The sequence below is a fragment of the Nerophis lumbriciformis genome, linkage group LG07, assembly GCF_033978685.3.
Source record: "Nerophis lumbriciformis linkage group LG07, RoL_Nlum_v2.1, whole genome shotgun sequence".
In the NCBI taxonomy this organism is placed as follows: domain Eukaryota; kingdom Metazoa; phylum Chordata; class Actinopteri; order Syngnathiformes; family Syngnathidae; genus Nerophis; species Nerophis lumbriciformis.
In genome coordinates, this window is record NC_084554.2 from 41,921,326 (window position 1) to 41,940,000 (window position 18,675).

At 40.5% G+C, this 18,675-nt stretch overlaps 1 protein-coding gene and 1 long non-coding RNA gene across 3 annotated transcripts in view; one reads left to right on the top strand and one right to left on the bottom strand.

Moving 5' to 3' along the window:
• The window catches only part of LOC133609493 (uncharacterized), a 301,958-nt gene that overhangs the window by 95,749 nt on the left and 187,534 nt on the right, over positions 1–18,675 (top strand). The gene's annotated exons all lie outside the window — the stretch shown is intronic.
• The window catches only part of LOC133609492 (cadherin-12-like), a 364,499-nt gene continuing 351,067 nt past the window's right edge, over positions 5,244–18,675 (bottom strand). The window contains exon 12 of the mRNA XM_061965103.2: positions 5,244–5,894. Within this exon, the coding sequence (XP_061821087.1) occupies positions 5,383–5,894 (512 nt within the window). The 3' untranslated portion in view covers positions 5,244–5,382. The remainder of the gene's footprint in view (positions 5,895–18,675) is intronic.

Here is an 18,675-nt window from a genome sequence, read left to right on the forward strand (position 1 = left end):
GTAATAAAAGATGCAACCTATGCTTGAAAGAGAAACTGTTTATTATTTACCGTCCAGACCTGTCATCCCTCAACAAACGCAGCGAAATTGTAACATGCCGCCATAGACGGAAACACCTCCTAGGTAACACATGAGCCAATCACCACGCCCCTAGGCCAGCCTGTACCCACCCACTCTGTGCCCTATATAAACCATGGTATGCAAATGCTCCCATTAAAATCTCCTGATGATTGAGGGTACCCCCCCTCATGAAACAGGCCTGTAGAGATGAAATAGTCTTGTGACTTTTTCCCACACATACATATATATATATATATACATATATATATATATGTGTGTGTGTGTGTGTGTACGTGTGTGTGTGTGTGTGTATATATGTATGTATGTATATATATATATATATATATATATATGTGTGTGTGTGTGTGTGTGTGTGTGTGTGTGTGTGTATATATATATATATATATATATATATATATATATACACACACACACACACATATATGTATATATATATATATATATTTATATATATATGTATTAGTGTTGTAACGATACCAATTATTTCGATACTTTTCTGTACTTTTCTAAATAAAGGGGCACAGATTCAGCAACAATCATCTCCAACACAACAGGCTGTGATACTTTCTAACTGAACCAAAATGGAGGATGAGCTTCGATGAGAGCAAGAGACAAAAAACAAAAGCTTTTTATTTGGCTTCCCTCCAGACCTTCCATTAGCTTCTTCATGGACCACAACCAGAAGGTTGGAGCTCAGCCGCCCGACCCAAAAACACGGCAAACATCCCGACTGCTAATAACCTTAGCTTGCCCACATTTTTCCTTTTCATTCGTGGGGAGAAAAAATAGTGTTTCTCAAGTGCGATACAGCAGGAAGCGTCTTTTTGCGAGGATTATCGCTGGAAGAGCACGTCGATTTACCGCTGTTATCTAATGGACGACAAGGAGGCTGTAAGGGTGTTAAAAGGTTCATCTCTTGTTGGAAAAGTAGGTTTGGCAAAAATTAGACGTGCTTTTGCGGGAACTTTCACTTTTTTGTCCAAGTGTGGTTTATTTAAGAAAAGGGTGTTTGGAACATGACAGAACTGCAGTATTTAGCCCTAATGTCTCTTGTTTTTACAACTCTAGTACAAGTCTATTCTCACGAAGATGCGTAGTTTAGCTACATGTAGCTTGTTACTGCCAGCGGGGCCTCACCTGCCATTATGGAAAGAAAAAAAATTTAAAAAGAAAACATTTTTATTAAATTGTTATATGTATCCAGTGATTATACTATAAAGTTATTTTCCATTTAACTTCACCAGTTTTAGATTATTTTTATTTAAAATCGCTGAATTTTCACATTTGCCGTTCAAATACTGAGAAGAGACGGCGCGGTAAACAGCAGCCAGTTGAGGCACGTCACTCAGTGCCTCAACATGGATTGCGGACTCGGCTAATTGCTGGCCTGCTGTGCAGTGAGACCGTATTGCTATATGAACTATATTATACATTTCCATAGTTTAGTTAGCTGAGGTATATAATGTACAGTGTATTTTGTCAACAACTGTATGTGTGTAACGTATTTATTGTGCTGAGCGATCATAAAACGGCTGCAAAAGACGCACTGGCTGAGGCTCTCAGTAATCCCGCCACCTGCACCCCCGCCGTAGAATGCAACCCCTGACGGGAGTGTTATATCAACTAAAGCCCACACTTAAACTTTCCACGTGCAAGATTGAATCTATTTAAAAAAGTTATTTCATAAGAAGCCAAAAAGTGCAAAAACAATAATGTTCGTGTTGGAGGAATTGTGAATGACTGCAGGGCCACAACATTAGGTACACCTGCAGACTGCAGGTGTACCTAATTCACAACTCCTCCAACACGAACATTGTTGTTTTTGCACTTTTTGGCTTCTTATTAAATAACTTTTGTAACCTATTTTTATGGGCTTTCCTCTTTGTGATGTTAAGTTCCTGTTATGCGCTGTTATACAGTATATGCCTTGAGCTCTTATTTTGAAGGCGCTATGAACGGAAGTGATGACACGTTGGAGTGGAGCGGAGGTTTTTGAAAGAAGGTAAATACAGTGGTCCTCGTGTAAACTGGAGACTCCGTGTTTGTTATTTTGTAGTTTCATACAGTATAGGCGACATTTATAAACCCTCAGTTACACTTTTTTAAATAGATTCAATCTTGCACGTGGAAAGTTTAAGTGAGGGCTTTAGTTGATATAACACTCCCGTCAGGGGGTGCATTAATCCAGCACAACAGCGGCGCATGGACTTCATTTATAAGTAAAGGTAAGACCATAACGTTTTTTTTTATTAAATGTGCTTTTTTGTGTGCTACAGTTTGTATGTGTAAAGTTAAAGTTAAGTTAAAGTACCAATGACTGTCACACACACACTAGGTGTGGTGAAATGTGTCCTCTGCATTCGACCCATCCCCTTGTTCACCCCCTGGGAGGTGAGGGGAGCAGCGGCGCAGCGCCCGGGAATAATTTTTGGTGATTTAACCCCCAATTCCAACCCTTGATGCTGAGTGCCAAGCAGGGAAGAATGCTGGTATGAGCATTTAAACATAACCCGTTAACTGCTGCCAATCAAATGGTGAATAAGATACTCTTTAGGGTTCATATGTTTGTAAATCTGACTGTGATGAAGTCAGTGCCTCACCAGCCATCAACCTCACCGCACGTCACTGGTTACTGCCCATCACTGTGAACGAACAAACGAACGTTAAGCTACGTAGCTTAGCTACAATTGGCTTGTTACTGCCCATCACTGGTGAATGAACAATCGTAAAGCTACGTAGGTTAGCTACATTTGGCTTGTTACTGCCCATCACTGGTGAACGAACGAACGTTAAGCTACGTAGCTTAGCTATATTTGGCTTGTTACTGCCCATTACTGGTGAACGAACGTTAAGATACGTAGCTTAGTTACATTTGGATTGTTACTGCCCATCACTGGTGAACGAACAAACGTTAAGCTACGTAGCTTAGCTACATTTGGCTTGTTACTGCCCATTACTGGTGAACGGACAAACGTAAAGCTACGTAGCTTAGCTACATTTGGCCTGTTAATGCCCATCACTGGTGAACGAACAAACGTTTAGCTACGTAGCTTAGCTACATTTGGCTTGTTACTGCCCATTACTGGTGAACGAACACATTTGAAGCTATGTAGCTTAGCTACATATAGTTTGTTACTGCCCATCACTGGTGAACGAACAAACGTTAAGCTACGTAGCTTAGCTACATTTGGCTTGTTACTGCCCATCACTGGTGAACGAACGGACATTAAGGTACGTAGCTTAGTTAAATTTGGCTTGTTACTGCCCATCACTGGTGAACGAACACATTTGAAGCTATGTAGCTTAGCTACATATAGTTTGTTACTGCCCATTACTGGTGAACGAACAAACTTTCAGCTACGTAGCTTAGCTACATTCGGCTTGTTACTGCCCATCACTGGTGAACGAACGAACGTTAAGATACGTAGCTCAGTTACATTTGGATTGTTACTGCCCATCACTGGTGAACGGACAAACGTAAAGCTACGTAGCTTAGCTATATTTGGCTTGTTACTGCCCATTACTGGTGAACGAACGTTAAGATACGTAGCTTAGTTACATTTGGATTGTTACTGCCCATCACTGGTGAACGAACAAACGTTAAGCTACGTAGCTTAGCTACATTTGGCTTGTTACTGCCCATTACTGGTGAACGGACAAACGTAAAGCTACGTAGCTTAGCTACATTTGGCCTGTTAATGCCCATCACTGGTGAACGAACAAACGTTTAGCTACGTAGCTTAGCTACATTTGGCTTGTTACTGCCCATTACTGGTGAACGAACACATTTGAAGCTATGTAGCTTAGCTACATATAGTTTGTTACTGCCCATCACTGGTGAACGAACAAACCTTAAGCTACGTAGCTTAGCTACATTTGGCTTGTTACTGCCCATCACTGGTGAACGAACGGACATTAAGGTACGTAGCTTAGTTAAATTTGGCTTGTTACTGCCCATCACTGGTGAACGAACACATTTGAAGCTATGTAGCTTAGCTACATATAGTTTGTTACTGCCCATTACTGGTGAACGAACAAACTTTCAGCTACGTAGCTTAGCTACATTCGGCTTGTTACTGCCCATCACTGGTGAACGAACGAACGTTAAGATACGTAGCTTAGTTACATTTGGATTGTTACTGCCCATCACTGGTGAACGAACAAACGTTAAGCTACGTAGCTTAGCTACATTTGGCTTGTTACTGCCCATTACTGGTGAACGAACAAACGTTAAGCTACGTAGCTTAGCTACATTTGGCCTGTTAATGCCCATCACTGGTGAACGAACAAACGTTTAGCTACGTAGCTTAGCTACATTTGGCTTGTTACTGCCCATTACTGGTGAACGAACACATTTGAAGCTATGTAGCTTAGCTACATATAGTTTGTTACTGCCCATCACTGGTGAGCGAACAAACCTTAAGCTATGTAGCTTAGCTACATTTGGCTTGTTACTGCCCATCACTGGTGAACGAACGGACATTAAGGTACGTAGCTTAGTTACATTTGGCTTGTTACTGCCCATCACTGGTGAACGAACGGACGTTAAGCTACGTAGCTTAGCAACATTTGGCTTGTTACTGCCCATCACTGGTGAACGAACAAACTAACGTTAAGCTACGTAGCTTAGCTACATTTGGCTTGTTACTGCCCATTACTTGTGAACGAACAAACAAATGTTAAGGGTGTTAAGAGGTTAATCTCTTGTTGGAAAAGTAGGTTTGACAAAAATTAAATGTGCTTTGAGGGAACTTTCACTTTTTTGTCCAATTGTGGTTTATTTAAGAAAAGGGTGTTTGGAACATGACAGAACTGTAGTATTTAGCCCTAATGTCTCTTTTGTTTTTACAACTCTAGTACAAGTCTATTCTCACCACCCGCCCCAACAGGAACATTTTGTTACAAAAAGTGTGTCCAAAAATAAAAATGAAATCCAAAATATACAGAAGCGTGACTGAGATAAATAGATAAATACACGACGACCCAATCAGCCAGGTAAATAAATAGGAGGATAAATAACATTCAAAACATCTTTGGCCTGACGGGGGCCACAGAAGTGACGTCGGTCGGACGTGAAAAGTCAAGTTGAGGCACTTTTGAGGATGTTCAAGGAAGTGACATCATCTCCATGGTTACGCGTCAACATTCAATTGGGAGAAAACTGAACGGATGCTCCGATCTTTATTTTCTTTGTGTTTGTACAATTTTGGGACCGATCATGTTTGTCAAAAAAAAGAAGAAAAAAACACAGATGTTAAAACGTTACATATTTGCTCCTGGAGTCCGTCCGCCCGTCCGTCCTCACTGCGTGCTCTCCGTGTTTGTCAAGTCCGAGCGGGACCCCGACGGCTCGCCGAAGATCCCCGCCAGTGTCTTAAAGCGGGGCCCCCACTCGTTGAGGTAATCGTAGTCTTCCTCCACGTCGGCGGCGAGGGACTCGATGGAGCTGAGCGACTCGGCCACCGAGCCGCTGCCCTCGTAGGCGTACGTGGCCAACGAGTCGTACGGCGGCGCCGAGTTGTCCGCGTCGTGGTCCTTCAGCCGCTGGTTGATGAACGCCCGGATGTCGGCGCTGTCCTTCGACCCCGGCGGCCTCGGGCACCGTTTGATCTCCGGTTTGACGTCCCGGCGGAACAGGTTGTCCTTGACCACTTTGGGATTGCGCAGCGTTCCCATGTCGAAGGCGTGCGTGTCCTCCTCGCCGCCGCCTTCGTCGTCGTAGTGGATGACGTTGTCCCGGATGTCCTCCTTGGAGGACATGAGGGTCTCCTTTTTCTTCTGGCGCCTCAAGCCCACGTAGAGGACCACGATAACTGCCCACAGGGAAAACATGGTCAACATCTGCACCTTCTACTGTTGCCTGCGCTTTTCATTTATGGTGGCGCTGGTCATCAAAACAATACGTCTTGAAATTTCTCACTCAACACAACCCACTGTAACTTTGGGGTGTTTAGCCAAATTGCAAACATTTAGTCTCACAGGTGAGTGTGTGTCAAACTTGAGCAAGAATGGTTTTTAAAAAGAAAAACATTAACTGGAATTGTCTGTGTGTGTGTGTGTGTGTGTGTGTGTGTGTGTGTGTGTGTGTGTGTGTGTGTGTGTGTGTGTGTGTGTGTGTGTGTGTGTGTGTGTGTGTGTGTGTGAAATTTGAGCAAGAATGATTTAAAAACATGGCCGCTATCTAAGGAGAATTGCACTTTTTCCCGAAATTTTGCGAATTATACACATTTTGTGCATTCTAAATAGTGAAAAACTGCTAGTTTGAGGCGGCTAACAAATGGGATTTGTCAGAATAATTGTATGTAAGTTACCACAAAACTTTCTGTTCCCGGCAAAAGCTGTCTTTGATCTTGCCAATCAAAAGGCTTGTAAACTCCACTGTGTAGGATGGGAAGCGACATGAAGGTGTCTGTTTCTTTGGTCTATTGTCGTCCACAGGAAGATTTTGTCTTGACCCGAGATTTACAAAGCGGAGACCTGACCCCCTTTCAGGCACCTTTTCTTTGAACTGTTTTGTATACAAGGGGGACGGCTTTCGAAACAGCTGTTGCCATGTAATCAGGGAAAGTCCAAATAAAAGAGGAGGCATGCGACCTTTCGTACACAGAGTACAGCCCAGACGTTTCTCCTCAATGAGCTAAATTGAATTCTGTCTCTGTTTAATTCCTTGCTTCTTGTCTAATAGATGTCGTCAGTGTTTGAACCTGACAGGATTCATCTTAAAAAAAACATAAACAAATTGCCAACAATGCACCTGTTTTTAGCCTAACAGGTGCATGTGTGTGAAACTTGAACAAGATCTGTTTAAAAACATGGCTGCACTTTTTCCTGGAATTTTGAAAATTATACACATTTTGTGCATTCTAAATAGTGAAAAACTGCTAGTTTGAGGCGGCTAACAATTGTGATTCACCATTTTTTTTTAAAACATAAAAACAATTGCCAACGATGCATCTGTGTTTAGCCCATCAGGTGCGTGTGTGTGAAATTTAAACAAGACTGGTTTAAAAACATGGCCACACTTTTTCCTGGAATTTTGCAAATTATACACATTTTGTGCATTCTAAATAGTGAAAAACTGCTAGTTTGAGGCGGCTTACAATTGGGATTCCTCTTAAAAAAAAAACGTCTAAAAATTGCCAACAATGCACCTGTGTTTAGCCTAACAGGTGCGTGTGTGTGAAACTTGAGCGAGAATGGTTTAAAAACATGGCCACACGTTTTCCTGGAATTTTGCAAATCATACACATTTTGTGCATTCTATGGTCATGAGCTTTGGGTTATGACCGAAAGGACAAGATCACGGGTACAAGCGGCCGAAATGAGTTTCCTCCGCCGGGTGGCGGGGTTCTCCCTTAGAGATAGGGTGAGAAGCTCTGTCATCCGGGGGGAGCTCAAAGTAAAGCCGCTGCTCCTCCACATCGAGATGAGCCAGATGAGGTGGTTCGGGCATCTGGTCAGGATGCCACCCGAGCGCCTCCCTAGGGAGGTGTTTAGGGCACATCCGACCGGTAGGAGGCCGCGGGGAAGACCCAGGACACGTTGGGAAGACTATGTCTCCCGGCTGGCCTGGGAACGCCTCGGGGTCCCAAAGGAAGAGCTGGACGAAGTGGCTGGGGAGAGGGAAGTCTGGGCTTCCCTGCTTAGGCTGCTGCCCCCGCGACCCGACCTCGGATAAGCGGAAGAAGATGGATGGATGGATGGATAAATAGTGGAAAAACTGCTAGTTTGAGGCGGCTAACAATTGGGATTCACCTTCTTTTTTAAACATTAAAAAGTTGCCAACGATGCACCTGTGTTTAGCCTAACAGGTGCGTGTGTGTGAAACTTGAGCAAGAATTGTTTAAAAACATGGCTGCACTTTTTCCTGGAATTTTTCAAATTATACACATTTTGTGCATTCTAAATAGTGAAAAACTTCTAGTTTGAGGCGGCTAACAGAGCTGATTTGACTCGGTGTTTGTAATCTGTTTGAGAAAATGGCGGATTGCTTCCCGATGTGACGTCACAATGTGACGTCATCGCTCCGAGAGCGAATAATAGAAAGGCGTTTAATTCGCTAAAATTCACCCATTTAAAGTTCGAAAATCGGTTAAAAAAATATATGGTCTTTTTTCTGCAACATCAAGGTATATATTGACGCTTACATAGGTCTGGTGATAATGTTCCCCTTTAAGTATGTGTCAATGAAAGGGCATTTGATGACTTTTCTTAATTTGATTACATGCTACAGTATGATTTTATTGTCATCATTTTATTATATGATTTTTGTATCCCTTTAATTTAGGTAGCCAGGGACTGCAGATGGAAATGAGCTATTTAGCTATAATCTGGTGCAGAACATATATGTCTTTGAGCTTAATGTTTCTGTGCATTGTCCCTTCAAATAAAGACTAAACTAATAACAAAAAGTGCAAAAAAAAACAACTATTGACAGATCTTTTGAGATTTAAGCATTGAAAAAAATAATATGACTGCTTTTTGCTATTTTTTTTAATGACAGACACTTCCGGGTCCCTGGGATCAAACTTGAGGTAAGCCCTAATGGCTATAAAAAAAAAATCTATGTATTGGTTTTGAAAATGAAAAATATCAAAATGGCTCCTGCATGCGACCATCAGTGGAAAAAGTTTGGACAGCCCTGCATAAAAGAAGGCAACACAATGTGGTTACTGACGGTAGACACATCGGATGCCAGTTAGCTTCACCTTAGCACACGTCGCCCCTTTGACTTTCACGCACATTAAACCTGGCTTGAACCCGCACGTGCGCACATTGGACCCGCCCGTCTCCGCTCACCAGGAATTTGACTTCTGTGGGCGCCTGAAGCGTTACAAAAGACAACCAAACCAAACAAAAAAAAGTGCGCTGGCGGAAGCACACTGGACTGTGAACACTGCAGGCAGGGCTTGAAAAAGACGGGGTGGAATGATTTGGAGGTTAAAGCGGAATTGCACTTTTTTTTTGGAATTTGGTCTGTCATTCACAATCCTTATGGAGGACCAGTATTAAAATGTAAAATGCATTCTAAATCGCAAATAAGCGCTAGCGAAAGTCAGCTAACAATGTAGCCAATTGGAGTCGCTCTATTCTGCTTATAAAGTGCTCTAAAAACCTCCATCACTGTTTTACATGCATGCTGTAAGTATATATCTATAATAGCATGTAATATTTACGTATTTTTAAGCATATGGTGGCGTTTTAATTTCACAGACTCATCACAAATAGAGATGTCCGATAATGGCTTTTTTGCAGATATTTCGATATTGTCCAACTCTTAATTACCGATTCCGATATCAACCGACACCGATATATACAGTCGTGGAATTAACACATTATTATGCCTAATTTTGTTGTGATGCCCCGCTGGATGCATTAAACAATGTAACTTTACCATGAATTGATTAACGTGGACCCCAAGTTGAAAAATGTATTCGGGTGTTACCATTTAGTGGTCAATTGTACGGAATATGTACTGTACTGTGCAATCTACTAATACAAGTATCAATCAATCAATCAAAAACAAGGTTTTCCAAAATAAGAGAACAACTTCAACTCCAGTTGCCATATTTATTATTGAAGTCACAAAGTGCATTATTTTTTTTAACATGCCTCAAAACAGCAGCTTGGAATTTGGGACATGCTCTCCCTGAGATAATCCTAATACCCACTACAACTATGGGAAATACTATACCGGTACTTTGACTTTCACAAAGTGCATTATTTTTTTTTATTTTTTTTAAACATGTCTCTAAACAACAGCTACAAAAACAATGAAGGCACACACCTTCAGTCCAGAGTATACTAGAGCATACTTGCCAACCTTGAGACCTCCGAATTCGGGAGATTGGGGCGGGGTTTAGTGGTAGCGGGGGGTGTATATTGTAGCGTCCCGGAAGAGTTAGTGCTGCAAGGGGTTCTGGGTATTTGTTCTGTTGTGTTTATGTTGTGTTACGGTGCGGATGTTCTCCCGAAATGTGTTTGTCATTCTTGTTTGCTGTGGGTTCACAGTGTGGCGCATATTTGTAACAGTGTTAAAGTTGTTTATACGGCCACTCTGTGTGACCTGTATGGCTATTGATCAAGTATATGTTGCATTCACTTGTGTGTGTTAAAAGTCGGAGATATTATGTGACTGGGATTATTGGCGCTCTGTATTTCTCCCTACGTCCGTGTACACCGCGGCATTTTAAAAAGTCGTAAATTTTACTTTTTGAAACAGATACCGATCATTTTGAAACAGATACCGATAATTTCCGATATTACATTTTAAAGCATTTATCGGCCGATAGATGCTTTAAAATCCCTAATCACAACGTTCGCTTTTTCCATTTAACAACACGACTAATGATGCAGATGTTATAAGAAACAACATATACTACTTTGCGACAAAAGATGATCCAGACCCTTATATTTTTTTAGCCTGAATATAACGAGGACGTCTTAAAGCATATTTTTACTCTTTGGCCTTTAAACCAGCATGAGAGTTGTGTGATTTTAGTCCTTTTTATTTTCTCTGATGTATTTGATGTATTTACTCTTTTATAGTTAAATGTTTTTATATTACTGACTCTTCTAGTATGTTTGTCTTAACTTCTGTGCACCACTTTGTGAAACTTCTATTGTTTTGTTTTTTTAATGTGCTGTATAAATAATGTGGATTGGATGAGCTACAAGTTTTAGAAGCTGTGTGCTAAACAGATACAGCTTTAGTGAAACACTCAGCTGTATTGCTAAGTGTTAAACAAGAAATACAAACTATGAGCATAATAAACAACCACTTACTGTATGATGTCTGCTCTCACTGGGATGCAGACTAAATGGGATGTTTATATATTCGCGTTTAGAGGGAGAAATGAATCATAATCCTCACGCAGGTTAAAAACATTTTAGCGGGTTTAAGTTGGATGTCTTCTCAGTTTATGGTCACATCCTTCTACTATCCAGGTGAGATGCATGATTTATAATGTCGACTTACCAGCTCAGTATGTCAATATAGCGGCATAAGCTAGTTAGCGCTCTGTAATCACAGCACCACTAAAAGTAGTTCCTCGGTGTTAGCACTTTATAACAATATCGCCAATACTTATTTTTTTAAATGTTTTTTTTCAGGGCTTTATGGGCGCAATTGTTTATTCCAATTAGCAGCATTGTTAGCCACCTTGTACAAACCCCGTTTCCATATGAGTTGGGAAATTGTGTTAGATGTAAATATAAACGGAATACAATGATTTGCAAATCTATTTCAACCCATATTCAATTGAATGCACTACAAAGACAAGATAGTTGATGTTCAAACTCATAAACTTTATTTTTTTTTTGCAAATAATAATTAACTTAGAATTTCATGGCTGCAACACGTGCCAAAGTAGTTGGGAAAGGCCACTGTGTTACATGGCCTTTCCTTTTAACAACACTCAGTAAACGTTTGGGAACTGAGGAGACCAATTTTTGAAGCTTTTTAGGTGTAATTCTTTCCCATTCTTGCTTGATGTACAGCTTAAGTTGTTCAACAGTCCGGGGGTCTTTGTTGTGGTATTTTAGGCTTCATAATCTGCCACACATTTTCAATGGGAGACAGGTCTGGACTACAGGCAGGCCAGTCTAGTACCCGCACTCTTTTACTATGAAGCCACGTTGATGTAACACGTGGCTTGGCATTGTCTTGCTGAAATAAGCAGGGGCGTCCATGGTAACGTTGCTTGGATGGCAACATATGTTGCTCCAAAACCTGTATGTACCTTTCAGCATTAATGGCGCCTTCACAGATTTGTAAGTTACCCATGTTTTGGGCCCCCATACCATCACAGATGCTGGCTTTTCAACTTTGCGCCTATAACAATCCGGATGGTTCTTTTCCTCTTTGGTCCGGAGGACATGACGTCCACAGTTTCCAAAAACAATTTGAAATGTGGACTCGTCAGACCACAGAACACTTTTCCACTTTGTATCAGTCCATCTGAGGTGAGCTCCGGCCCAGCGAAGCCGACGGCGTTTCTGGGTGTTGTTGATAAACGGTTTTCACCTTGCATAGGAGAGTTTTAACTTGCACTTACATATGTAGCGACCAATTGTAGTTACTGACAGTGGGTTTTTGAAGTGTTCCTGAGCCCATGTGGTGATATCCTTTACACACTGATGTCGCTTGTTGATGCAGTACAGCCTGAGGGATCGAAGGTCACGGGCTTAGCTGCTTACGTGCAGTGATTTCTCCAGATTCTCTGAACCCTTTGATGATATTACGGACCGTAGATGTTGAAACCCCTAAATTCCTTGCAATAGCTGGTTGAGAAAGGTTTTTCTTAAACTGTTCAACAATTTGCTCACGCATTTGTTGACAAAGTGGTGACCCTCGCCCCATCCTTGTTTGTGAATGACTGAGCATTTCATGGAATCTACTTTTATACCCAATCATGGCACCCACCTGTTCCCAATTAGCCTGCTCACCTGTGGGATGTTCCAAATAAGTGTTTGATGAGCATTCCTCAACTTTATCAGTATTTATTGCCACCTTTCCCAACTTCTTTGTCACGTGTTGCTGGCATCAAATTCTAAAGTTAATGATTATTTTCAACAACAAAAAAAGTTTATCAGTTGAACATCAAATATGTTGTCTTTGTAGCATATTCAACTGAATATGGGTTGAAAATGATTTGCAAATCATTGTATTCCGTTTATATTTACATCTAACACAATTTCACAACTCATATGGAAACGGGGTTTGTACTTGCCATATTTTACGACTTAGAATGCTTAAAAAAAAAAGAAAAAACATGTTATTGTCTTACATAAGGATTGTACTGTAAATTATAGGCAACATTCCAAAAAACGTTCCGTTCCCCTTTAACATGCAACTCTTTAGTGCCTTTGTGCACGTTTGTTGTGTCATTCCGACATGGCAACATGCCCTTTAATTTTTTATTTTTTTTTCCTCCAGCCTGTGGTATCCTGCAATATGAAACTAAGTAGGTCCCTGCCTATGCGTGGTGTGTCAGCACCACCCAGTGGCGCCGCTGCAGAACACAATAACGAGAAGCCATCACTTAGTATGAAGAGCCTGGTCGGGGCAAATCATCATTAGGCCTCGCTTGTGCAAATTCTCCCAGCGGGGACGCCGTCTCCAGCCGTCTTTGCTCTTTGGGGACAACTGGAGTAAATAAAAGGCACTTTTAAAGACTCGGCCTGACCTTGGATGGCACTGACCGACCGGTCACGCTTCACAAAAAAACGACACCATAAAGCTGGCCATTAACTGCCCCCCCCCCCCCCCCCCCCAACCCTGCTCGTATGCAAATTAGCGTGGACATTAACCGCCAGGGATTAAGGAGTGCGTTTACGACCGTGACCTTGCGGGGAATGCAAATGACCAAATTGATACTGTACAATTAATGAACGCATGAAGGATTTCCTGTTTGCATCTCCAACATTTCCGCAAGAAACGGGTTGCCTGAGGAGAGCTAGACAGAGATCTGAAGTAGAGTTCACAAATCTTCTACGTGTTCCAGACCCAGCCTTATTTAATGTAAGCTAATAGACATCACAATAGGGTATTACCGGTATTAGTATAGTACCGCGATACTAATGAATCACATTCGGTACTATACCGCCTCCTACAAAGTACCGGTCCCCCACCCCCCGGCCCCCCGTCGTCGCCACGTCGTGTCATTGCCAGTTTACGAGCAGAGGAGCATGTTCGGCAGCGCACAATCACAGAGTACTTACAAGCAGACACGGTGTGTAGACAGAAAAGGGAGAACGGACGCATTTTGGCTTGAAAACTAAAGATAAAGGTGAAGTTATAACACTGAAACGCCCTCAGGAAGAGGTGCTTTAAGACATGGCTAGTCCATCCGCATTCGGCAGTGTTTTAGTTACTTCTAAATCACTAATCCTCGCTTCCATGGTGACAAAGTAAGTTTCTTACAAGTATCATCCCTGCAGGATGAGGAATAGTTAAACATGCTTCACTACACACCGTAGCTCACCGGCGTCACAATGTAAACAAACGCCATTGGTGGATCTACACCTGACATCCACTGTAATGATACCAAGTACAGGAGCGTATCTAGTCGACACTACTATGATTTGCATCTATATTTTTTAGCATCACAAAATCTTTTCGTTTTTTAAATGTATATTATGTTTATAAACTCAGGAAATACGTCCCTGGACACATGAGGACTTTGAATATGACCAATGTATGATACTCGGTATCGGATTGATATCTAAATATGTGGTATCATCCAAAACTAATGTAAAGCATCCAAACGAAGAATAAGTGATTATTACATTTTAACAGAAGTGTAGATAGAACATGTAAAAGAGAAAGTATGCAGATATTAACAGTAAATGAACAATTTTTACAGTTTGTCCCTCATAATTTCGACAAAATAATAGAATAAGAAATGACACAATATGTTACTGCATATGTCAGCAGACTAAATTAGGAGCCTTTGTTTGTTTACTTACTACTAAAAGACAAGTTGTCTTGTATGTTCACTATTTAATTTAAGGACAAACTTGCAATAAGAAACATATGTTTAATGTACCCTAAGATTTGTTGTTAAAATAAAGCCAATAATGACATTTTTTGTGGTCCCCTTTATTTAGAAAAGTATCGAAATACATGTTGGTACCGATAACAAAATATCAGTATCGGGACAACACTACGTCACACTTATTATACCAAGGTCCAATTAGCCAAGATATATGATGGCATTATCTGTGTTATGTGAGCGGCGTCAACAGTTTCTAGCTAATTTAATACATATGTTTTTGCTCTGCCCAAACCTGCGTAGCTATTAGACGAAAATGTTTAATATTTTGTCTGTGGTCCCTGGCGAAAGGATTGAACAGAGTCCTCGAAGCGTTAAAAAAGCCATATTGGACCAAAAAACAAATCTATCTGGCATACTTGCCAACCTTGAGACCTCCGATTTTGGGAGGTGGGGGTAGGGGGGCGGACGTGGGCGGGGTGGGACGGGGGCGTGGTCGGCGGAGTGGCTAAAAGGGGAGGAGTATATTTACAGCTAGAATTCACCAAGTCAAGTATTTCATATATATATATATATATATATATATTAGAGATGCGCGGATAGGCAATTTATCTCATCCGCAACCGCGTCAGAAAGTCGTCATCCATCCGCCATCCACCCGATGTAACGTTTGATCAAAACTGCATCCGCCCGCCATCCGCCCGTTGTTATATATCTAATATTAATAAAAAAAAAAAAAAAAGGGTGAAAACTACGCGAATTGCACCTTGTGCAGACAAAAATTTTCGATCGGACACGGAGGAATTAGCGATGTAAAAGACCACGTTGGGACAAAAAAACACAAGTCTAATGCCGTTGCTAGCGATACAAGTGGAAAACTTTCAACGTTTTTCGTCGCCCAAACAGATTCTTTGGATGTGATAAATGCCGAAGTTTTATTTACGGAGGCAATAATTGAGCATGGACTTCCAATCGCACTGGCTGATCACATGGGACAGTTAATAATGTAATGCAACCTTTAAAAATCATTACGCGGTGATCGCGATCCCAAAAATAAACTTTTCTTGCATGATAATGTCCAGAAAATTTCGCTTTATATTACTATAGAGTCCTTTTAACGAATGAGTTTGATGGTTTATCACAAACCTTAAATGAAATTCCATGGCCACCGTCCTGCTCTCTATATCAACCAGGGTGAGCCCCACCCCTTTCGTGAGCGCACTGTGCGCGGAGTGACCCCTGTTACGCGCCCCCGGCAACAGGGGTGGCAAGCAGGTAAGCTGCGCGGGCGGAGCGCGCGGAGTGACCCATGTTACGAGCTCCCGGCCACGGGGGTGGCGGGCAGGTAAACTGCTTACCTGCTGCGCGTGACGCCGGCCGCGGCGAAAGCGGACGAGGCGGGGTGTCGGTGCGGTGGGCGCGGTAGTGACCCTGGACGTGCGTCGGGCCCTTCTCGCGGATCGCCTCAGCTACGGCTCCCGGTGGGGCCCTCTCGGGGGAAGGGGCCTCGGTCCCGGACCCCGGCGAGGCGTCCCTTCTCCGCTCCGTAAAAGTGTCCATCTCTTTTCTTTTTTTTTCTTCTGTTGTGGGATATGCTGCAGGTGCCTGCTCGTTTTTCGTATGTGGGTAACAACATTTAACTATGTATATATATTTCCGAATTGGTTTAACTGCCACCCGCAAAAAAACAAAAAAACAAAAAAAAAAATCTAATTAATCCGCCCGACCTGACCCGCGAGCGGATAAAATCTTATTTTTTTTAATTTCATCCGCCCGATCCGCGGATAATCCGCGGACTCCGCGGTTGTGTCCGCAAACCGCGCATCTCTAATATATATATATATATATATATATATATATATATATATATATATATATATATATATATATATATATATATATATATATATATATATATATATATATAAGAAATACTTGACGTTCAGTGAATTCTAGCTATATATATATATATATATATATATATATATATATATATATATATATATATATATATATATATATATATATATATATATATATATGTATTTATATATATATATGTATTTATATATATATATATATATATATATATATATATATATATATATATATATGTATTTATATATATATATATATATATATATATGTATATTTATATTTATATATATGTATATTTATATTTATATATATATATATATATATATATATATATATATATATATATATATATATGTATGTATATATATATATATATATATTTATTTTATTATATGTATATATATATATATTTATTTTATTATATATATATATATATATATATATATATATATATATATATATATATATATATATATATATATATAAAATAAATACTTGAATTTCAGTGTTCATTTATTTACATATATACACACACATAACACTCATCTACTCATTGTTGAGTTAAGGGTTGAATTGTCCATCCTTGTTCTATTCTGTCACTATTTTTCGAACCATGCTGAACATCCTCTCTGATGATGCATTGCTGTGTGGCACGCACAAAAGTGCTTTCATCAAATGCACTAGATGGCAGTATTGTCCTGTTTAAGAGTGTCACAACATTGCTGTTTACGGCAGACGAACTGCTTTACGGTATACAAAAAAGTGACTGCTGTTGTTGTGTGTTGTTGCCACGCTGGGAGGACGTTAATGAAACTGCCTAACAATAAACCCACATAAGAAACCAAGAACTCGCCCTCCATCATTCTATAGTTATAACGTGATTGGGCAGGTACGCTTTTTTATATTGTGGAGGACCTGAGTCCGCCTGAATTTCGGGAGAAAATTTGTCCCGGGAGGTTTTCGGGAGAGGCGCTGAATTTCGGGAGTCTCCCGGAAAATCCGGGAGGGTTGGCAAGTATGCTATCTGGAGCCTCAAAAAATGAAAAGTCGTATATAAGTCTCATAATGAAGACAAGTGTATTTATTAGCCTACTATCAAAATGACTGTTTCGCAGGTTGAAGCAAATCTTCGTTGACAGAAATGTTGAAATTTGATATTTATTCTACACATTTTTACAACATTATAAACCATTAGTAAATCAGAGGCTACTCAGAAGGTGAGATTACTCCTGGAAATTACTGGCTTTTAATGGGCAACGGTATAGATGTGTGTGTCCAAGTTAGAGGAAATGTCAGGCTGTCTTCTTTTAATAGATTTATTACAATCTTTGGCAAGCTAGGTAATGTTTGCTGTGGTCTGGAACAACATTGCACACACACACACACACAACTATCTGAAATGCAGCCCAAATTACATACAGATAGTGTTGTGAGACATGCACAACTAAATTATATACAAAGAAGATCATAGTAAAGGATATTAAATGGGCTCAAATATACCTACAAACGAGGCATAATGATGCAATTTGTACATACAGCTCGCTAGCCTAAATAGCATTTTAGCATTCAATCAATCAATCAATCAATCGAATAGTATTTATACAGCTGCGGGAAAGATCATCAGGACTCCTCTTCATCCTATCCAGGAGATCGCAAAAAGCCGCTGCCTGACCAAGGCTCAGAAAATCTGCAAAGACTCCTCCCACCCCCACCAAGGACTGTTTTCACTGTTGGACTCTAGAAAGAGGTTCCGCAGCCTCCGAAGCAGAACCTCCAGGTTCTGTAACAGCTTCTTCCCTCAGGCCGTAAGACTCTTGAACACATCATAATTAAATTATCCCTTCAACTCCCCCCAAAATGGATTAACTCGCTGGAATAAAAAAGACAATATAACATACATCCATAAACGTGGATGCATGTGAAAAAGTGCAATATATTTATCTGTACAGTAATCTATTTATTTATTTATATATATTTATATATATTTATTTTATATATATATTATATATATATATTATTCATATATATTTATTTATTTATACATGCACCTTATTGCTTTTTTATCCTGCACTACCATGAGCTTATGTAACGAAATTTCGTTCTTATCTGCGCTGTAAAGTTCAAATTTGAATGACAATAAAAAGGAAGTCTAAGTCTAAGTCTTAATCACAAGTGTCTAAAAGGGCTGCACAAGCCACAACTGCAAGCATTGATTAGCTTG